Consider the following 8042-nt stretch of genomic DNA (forward strand, 5'->3'; position numbering starts at 1 on the left):
GGACTTGGTTTATTCTATTGCCCTTGAGGGGTCCTGGCTGACACCAGATCCTTAGTATTCATAGCATTCAGCATTTTCATTCGGCCTGAACACATGAAACTCACAACCCGGAAGCGTGTTTACCCGAAGGAAATGCTATGGAATTCAATGGGCCCCTGGTGCCTTAGTGTGTACAGAATTGCAAGCCTAATCCGATCCCATGTACCTGGAGATAAAACAATCTAAGTAAGAGGAAGGCAGATCGCAATGCAAAGTCCTTTGGCTGAGGCAGGGGGCGGGGTGGAAATGAAACCCCAGAGCGCATGGTTCAGAGTTCTTTAATAATACCAAAATGAAAATATTATGCCAAGTGTCGTCGTCCCCCCCCCAATACAGATAAACGCATTTAATTCCTTTAAACAACCTTAACTTACTGGTGTGAGTGAAATGTTAACTCAACATGTTAAATATCTCTTACATATATACTGACCTCCACAAAGTGCATCAGAAATAATAATAATAATCATAATAATTTCTTTTTTTTAAAAAAACAACTCCCCTGAATTTCAGGAATTACCCCCTCCCAAAAAAAAAATCCCTATTAGAATTGACATTTACAAGGGGAAAAGAGAACGCGATCCTTTGTGTGTGTGTGTGTGTTTGTGTTTTGAAACCCTATTTATACATTTGTTTGATGATAAACTGTCTCAACCGTTTTCCAGTTTAATTTCTCACCTTAAGCCTCTGTGTGTGTTTGTGTGTCTGAGTGTGTGTGTAAAGGACGATTTCTCCTTTTCCAATATTTAAATAGAAAAAGCGTCGTGGTTGATTGCTTTGTCGATTACGACTTGCTTTAGTCTGCAGTAGGTTTATACGTATAGCTATATTATAATAATCCACTCCAAAAGGGCTGCGTGGTGGGGTCCTGGGTGGCGGGTTGTTGTTTCGTTTGCTTCCTGGTTTGGTGTTTTGTTTTGTTTTTTGCCCCCCTTTAAATTTTGCTTGGTTTAGTCTGATCCCCCCCCCCTTTTCTTTTCGGAGAGGGGAGCCTGCGCGTGATCTCCAGCCGCTTCTATTGCTGTTCGCCAGGAAGATAAGGTCGTGGTTTATTGTTTACTGAATGGTTGTTTTGTCTGCGTCTCTGCCCTTTCCGGCCGGGTTCAAGTCTCTCCAACAACAGTCTTTTTATATATATATATAAAAAAGGTCTAAAAAGCGCGCCCTCTGCTTCACCTTTTTCGCCCACTCCCCCCCCCCCTTTCGAAAGCTCCTGGAAAAGTGGAGCCAAAGTGGCGGTGCTGCTGCTGCTGCTGCTGCTGTTTGTGGGGTTTGCCTTTGGCGTCCCCCTCCCCTCCCTTCCCGCGCGCGCCGCTTCCTCTCCTGGCGCGCGCTCTCTCCTCCGGCCTCTTCCTCGGCGCGTCCGTGTCCCGCCAAAACTTCTCCCGCCAAAACCTGTCCCGCCAAAACTTCTCCCGCCGCCGCCGCCGCCCTTCCCCAGCCCCTACTACGAGTCGTTGGGCCCCGCTGTGGAGTCCTTGCCCCGAGCCTCGTGCAGGATGAGGTCGGGCGACTCGGAGCGCGGCGTCTCCAGGTTGCTGGCGTCCGTGTCGCTGTCGCTGCCCTTTTTGCCCCCTCCTCCGCCGTTGTGCGTCTTAATGTGTTTGCTGAGGTGGTCGCTGCGCATGAAGCGCTTGTTGCAGACCGGGCAGGCGAAGCGCTTCTCGCCCGTGTGAGTCCGCAGGTGCCTCTGCAGCTCGTCGGAGCGCGTGAAGCGCTTGCCGCAGAAGAGCCAGTTGCAGACGAAGGGCCGCTCGCCCGTGTGCCAGCGCAGGTGCGCCTTGAGGTGCGACGTCTTGCCGTACACCTTCCCGCAGCCGGGGATGTGGCAGCTGTGCAGCCCCTTGCGCCTCAGGCTCGCCCCCGCCGGCCCCAGACGCTCGGCCTCCTGGCAGTTGGGGCAGTCGCAGGTGGCCCTGCCCGAGTAGCGCCGGGCGGAGCGCGCCGAGCCTCCCCCAGCTGCCGCGGCCGCCGCGGCGCCGGAAATCATGGCGCTGGCGGCCGCCACCGCGGCGCTGGAGTCCGTGTACGAGGGGAGCACGGGCTTGAAGCCCTCCTGCGTGAGCAGGTGCTGGCTAGTGGAGAGCAGGTGCGAGGCCGCCGTCGAGCCCAGGCCCGTGGAGCTGAAGGCCGAGTGCGTGAGGGAGCTGAAGTCGGCCGGGTTGTAGGTGCCCAGCTGCGAGTGCAGGGAGGCCTGGGGGGCGCCCGAGTGCAGCGGGCTCTGCAGGCCGCCGGCCGGGTTCTGCACCTCCAGCCACGAGCCCGGGTTGGTGTGCACGTCCCACCACGACGACGCCGCGCCGTTGGCCACCTCGCCCGCCGCCAGCGTCGAGTGGAAGCCGGACTTGTACCACGACTCGTAAGGGTGCGCCATGCCCACGCGCGGGTACAGGCTGTCGGCCGCCGAGCTGTGCACTTTGGAGATGAAGGCCGACTGCCCGCCGGCCTCCTGAGGGGAAACTCCCGCCGCCGCCGCCGCGGCCGCCGCCGAGTTGGAGAAGAGGCCGCTGTAGTCGCTGCTGAAGGCCGACGAGGTGGGCGACGTGGAGGCCAGGCAGAAGGCGCTGTTGGCCGTGCCGCTGCCGCTGGCCAGCCCGCTCGAGCCGCGGCTGGTGGCCACCGTGAAGCCGGACAGGCTGGAGCCCAGGTTGCAGCTGGAGGTGGAGCGCTTCCACGGGTGGAAGCTGCCCTTGGCGAAAGCGCTCGACTCCGGCAAGGTGGTCAGCGGGCTGGTGTTGCCGATCTTGTTGCAGGTGGCGGCCAGCATGGCCAAAGGCGTGGTCCCGAAGCGTGGCTCTTCCTGTGGAGGGGAGGGAGACACAAAAACCAGCCCGTCAGCCTCTCGCGCCCAAGCCCCGGAGCCGCCGCCGCCGCCGCGGGGAAAGGCGCGCGCAACAGGCCCCGAAAGCCACGGCACCGGCGTCCTGGCCAAAAGTTCCGCGCAATTTACTCGACCTTTAAAACAAAACGAAACCAATCAGACTCCCGGGCCATCGCATCCCGCCTAGCTGGGTTTATTATTGTTGCCGATCTTATTCTTTGGACGTGCTTTTCACCGCCATCCAGCAGCAGGATATGGTGGGAGTCGATGTTTTTAAATGACAAGGGTCCAGGGAGCAGCCACGACAGAAGCAGAAAGAAAACCACGCTTAAAAAAAGAAAGAAAGAACGGAAATAAATCGCGCGTCTGCTTTTTTTTTTTTTAAAAAAAAGATGAAGTCGATGCATTTTTCTCATCTCCCCCCGTCCCCCCTTTGTGGCGGTGGTGGGGCAAACAAATCGGCCTTAATGGCAAAGATCCCGAGAGCAAAAACTATGCGCTCTCCAAAAGGTCTAAAACTACGCTGCAGAGAAACCTCGAGCGGGATATGGGTTACGAACCGGGAAAACCTGAGCAGCGTACATGGGGGATTCGCGCAGAAATTTTAGGAAAACATGGCAGGGCTGCAAATCAGATCGGCGAGCAAAAACGAGCTGCTTCTTTACAGCAACTGGAATCGAAAGTAAGCAAGCTTTATTTTACCTTTACGCTTCTACCCCCTTTCTCCCGACGTGCAACCACAAACTGCTCGCTGCGGCGACAGCAACAGTTTTAAGGTTCGCCCATAAAAAAAAAGAAGACAACGAAAGCCGAGGTCCTCAAGCCCGGAAGCGCCTCCCGACTTACCCCAAGTATAGACGTAGCCATAGCCAAGTCTCCCGGCTGGGCGGCGGGATCCGAAGGGGGGCTCTGCCTCGCGCGAGCGTCCTCGGCGCTCCCCGCTGTATTTCCCCCACTTGCGCTAAGTACACTCCTGTCTCTGGACGGCTAAACTCAGCCTAAGTGTGGGGAGCGCCTGCTTTGAAGTACCGCTGGCTGAGACTCTCGCCCAATGAGGGTGGAGAAAGAGCGAGCAGGAGTTGCTCCGCAGCCAATCAGGAAACTTGGAGATGTAAGAGCCAGGGCTCTGGGCGCGTGCCAGTCAAAGGCAGAAGGTGCGGGCGGGCTCAAGGCATTGGGGGGGGGGGCGCGTTTAAGAAATCGCACCAGCGGGCTTTGGGGGTCTTTTAAAAGCATTATATCGCAATTAACTTTTTTTTTTTTTTAAAAAAAAATATAAATAAATAAAGCCTAGGTTTAAACATCGTCAAGGTTGTGACAGAAGAGAACATGATGACACTTCCTCTCCCATTTCGGGGGTAGGGGCGTAAAGGGCAGCGAAGAATGGGAGAATGCAAACTGCTTTTTTTCTTTCCAATTCAAACATCCCCCCGTCGCTTTTCGATCCCCCCCTCCTATCCCGAACATTACACAGCTCATTAATTCCCCTCGTTCATTAAACCGAACTAGGTGTGTCACGCCGTGCCACATAAAGAGGCAGACTTTTTACCCCTACAGGCCTCCACTGTCACCCTGGTCTCTGCAGGGCGCAGGGATGTCTAGCATCGTACGGGTTCCAAGAAAAGCGTTTGCAGAACATTAAACGATAAAAAAAGCCTGTTCACATTTTTTAAACAAAAACACCAACCCACCGCACACCCCTCAGTCATTGGCAATGCTTTTATACGTTTGCTAGATTCGTTTGGAATAAAAGATTTAAATATTTTAAAAATGCAATCTTTGGATTATATAACATCGGGGAGGGGAAGTATTTTATTATCCTAGTTCACAGACATCTGGGTGGTTTCCTAGCGCTCCTCTGCCAGAGAAGTGCAAGAATGTCCCCCTTTAAAGGTGTGGATAAAGAAAGACAAGACCAAGTTTGCAGAGTCTGTGCTGGACCTTTTTCTAGTCCCCACGAATTCCTGCGTCTGTGTGTGTGTGTGTGTAAGTAAGAAGAATTCATGGACAGATTCTCGCCCCCCTCTCTTCCACACGTACTGAGAAGTTACAGAGACTTTTCTATCCGTTCCCTGCATGTGACAAATACGGGGAACTTCGTCAACCAGCCGCTTTTGGGAGGCCATTGCGGAGGATGACGGAGGACCTTCAAGAAATTGCGTCAAACTCACCCTTTTTCCCGCGGCCGGGCGAAAGATCAACTTTTTTTAAAGAAAGCACACGAGCGCACACGTCTCCAAACCCTCCAGATGTTCTCCAGCGCTGTGATTATCCCATCGTTGTTGTCTTTTTTGTCTGCCCGTCTAATCCTCGCTGCGGTTTGGAGGGACGGGGATGGGGGGGAGGCGCAGAGAGGTAAAAAAACTTAGGTTTCTTCCTCCTGCTTAAATCTCCCTTTCTGCCAACATCTGCTACCTCCGAACCTCGTCAGTTCGCAGATGCAGAATACACGTGGTTCAAAGGCAAGGAGGGGGAAATCACGATTTCCTTCTCCCCCCCTCTCTCGCCACACACACACACACACACACACACACACACACACACACACACAGCTTTCCTTCTGTCACCATTTAAAGAAGAAAAGAGAAACAACACACACACACACACAAAAGTATGCATTAAAAGAAGAACCCCGTTTTGTGTCACTATACACTTTCAAAGCAATCAACAAGCTGGCTTCAGTGGAGCTCCAATATTATTATTATTATTATTATTATTATTATTATTATTATTATTATTATTATTATGCTTTACAGCCAGTGCTGTTTTGCTTCGGCTGGAGTGGGGCAAAGGAGTCCACAAAAGTCTAGAATTGTGGAATGGGGGGGGGAATCTGTGCCCACGATTGCTGCCCCCAGTGCAGAGGCATTGGGAGTGCCCGTACAGCAAAAAGGTGCGCCAGGGAAACTCATCCCAAGACTGCCAAAGGAGCGTTTAAGTGCTAGAGGTGGGCAGCTATGGAAAAACGATTGTGCGTGTGTGTGTGCACTTGGGGTGGAAATCCAGCCTCCCAGCAAAGCTGTAGCAGGGGGTGGGGTGGGGGGGGGAAGCCCCAGAGGGCCATGTCGCCAGAATCCTTCATCCAACAGGTGACACAGCCTCCTGCACCCGTATCTGGAGGGAGGGAGGGAGGCGAGCTCCCCTGTTTATTTATAGAAAAAAGCCGCCGTTGCATTTGCTAATAGAGGTGGATTGCTAAGTGGCGGCGAGGCGTTTCTGGCTAGCCAGGGGGCAGTTCGGGGAGGAGAAAGGGAGAGTCTTTCTCCCACCCTCTCTTTAAGGATAAGGCTGACGAAAGGATAAATATAATAATTCTCCCTCTCTTCCCTCAACCCCCCCCCAATTGATGCCAATTCACAGAGCAGAGGTGTGGGTGGGTGTTTTCTTTTGTTTTAATCACTCATTTTAAGATGACGTCTGTGGGCACCCACAACAGATTCCCCCACCCAGCGCCTCCTAAACAAGCAAAACGCGCAGCCCGCACATATCCTCCGAGCTGATTGCTCCCCGGGTCTTGTTTTGCAACGCGCAGGGGCGTCGTCTCCTCCTGCTGCCCGTCTTTAATCCACCGCGTCTTTGCAAGTAAATAAAAGTAAAGTCGGATTTTGGCTGGGAAGGACGACGACGGTGCGCGCCTGAAAGGAAGGGAATCAACTCAGCGCTTGGAGGAGCCGGAGAAATCCCTGCTCCCAAATCTTGAGAGGGGGTCAAGCGTTTTCTGTCAGATTTCTTCATACTCCAAAAACCCTAGTTTTTAAACAAAGATCAGCGTGTTATGCCGAAGTGTTGAGCTGACTGTTAAAACATTTGGGGGGGATAATGACAATGTAACAAAGGGCCCTGGTTTGGAGTGAATCATCACCCTTTTAAAAGTTAAAGCAATTTTCAGGAGAATGGCTTTCAGCAACCGCTTTACATTATTCAAAACGGCCAAATAATGCTCTATTATAGCGCCTGAATGCTGCCAGTCAGCCCATAAGTGCAATTTGTGCAGAGGCTCGGTGCCTTATCTCTACTTCTTTATAAAGAGGTGAATATAAAACAATTTCTTCCAAACCCAGACAGAGAGCACGAAAATTGCTTCCCTTTCTGCAATCAGGGCAATTTAACTGGAGTGCAATTAGCACTATTAAATGTCGATTCTGCATAAACAAATCCGACTAAGAAGCGAAAGTGGGGTGAGAACCTCATATAAACTGAAACTGATTTTTTAAAATTATGTATCCGGGTCCTTTACAATTGATCCGTGACGTTTTTTTTGTCTCGGAATATATTTACATGGTAAATACACGGGGGCTTAAATCAACATGCATCTCTCCCTCTCCTCTCTCTCCCCTCCTTCCCCCCTTTAAATCTCAATATGAATACTAATAAAGAAGAATGGGCTAATTAAAGGCAACAGCCCTCCTTCCTTCCAGCAAACCCAGTTTCCCAGAGGTTCCCCGCATTTCCACGGGCCCCTTTGATCCGCACCAACTCCGAAAGTTGCAAATCTTCGGGAGGTAGAAGCGCCAAACAATTGGTTCATTAGAGATGATTTGGAAGGGGGGGGGGGAGGCTTCGCGGGTTCACACTCCAGAGCCTTCCGATGAAATGGCGCTTTTGCACCGACGGGCCTTTTCTTTCTTTCTTTTTAAGCAATTCTAAATCCATCGACTGAAGAGCAATTGCTGTCAAATATACCAGAGACCGAGTTTGCCCGACTGCTGGGTGGGTCCTGGTCTGCGCGCAAGGGACTGCAGGGGTACTTCTTTTTCAGAAGGGGAAAACACAGCCTGCCCCAAAACATTTGTTCAAATAATTGCATCCTCCTCCCTCCTCCTACCCACCATCCAAAAGCAACAACGCTCCCCCCTCCTCTCCCTGCCTCAATTACCCCTTTCATTTACATGATGCAGAACCACATTTTACCAGAGACGCTCCGAGGGGGGACGAATTAGGAACTTCGATTAAGAAAAGGCTTCTCTTAATCTTGATACAAAAAAAAAGTGGGGAGGGAGCTTGCATGAGTGGGGTGGGGGGGAATAGAAAGAGGGCAGGGAGGACCAGGTTCACCTAGCACAGAGTCCTTGGCAGCCTAATCTCTTTCGCTGGGTTTGTTGTTTGGAAGAGGCGAAGGACGCGTGGCTATTTTTTTTGCTTACTCAAAAGAACAAGGACCAGACGGGGCGGGGAGGGGGGGCAG

General features: G+C 52.2%; 1 protein-coding gene across 1 annotated transcript; it reads right to left on the reverse strand.

Moving 5' to 3' along the window:
* Window positions 1–1230: 1230 nt before the first annotated feature.
* Window positions 1231–3934, reverse strand: SP9 (Sp9 transcription factor). Its single transcript, XM_081852137.1, has 2 exons — window positions 3704–3934; window positions 1231–2836 (listed from the first exon to the last, which is right to left on the reverse strand). Exons 1-2 carry the CDS (start codon window positions 3722–3724, stop codon window positions 1484–1486), a joined length of 1374 nt encoding a protein of 457 aa, XP_081708263.1. The 5' UTR covers window positions 3725–3934; the 3' UTR covers window positions 1231–1483.
* Between the last annotated feature and the right edge of the window lie 4108 nt (window positions 3935–8042).

This window comes from Podarcis erhardii, assembly GCF_964252035.2.
Source record: "Podarcis erhardii genome assembly, chromosome: 1".
In the NCBI taxonomy this organism is placed as follows: domain Eukaryota; kingdom Metazoa; phylum Chordata; class Lepidosauria; order Squamata; family Lacertidae; genus Podarcis; species Podarcis erhardii.

Excerpts from the sequence above, each read along its gene's own strand:
- SP9 (XM_081852137.1), bottom strand. The coding sequence starts at position 3,724 with ATGGCTACGTCTATACTTGGG. Across the intron at positions 2,837-3,703 it reads TGGCTACGTCTATACTTGGG|GAAGAGCCACGCTTCGGGAC; the intron begins GTAAGTCGGGAG and ends TCCCCTCCACAG.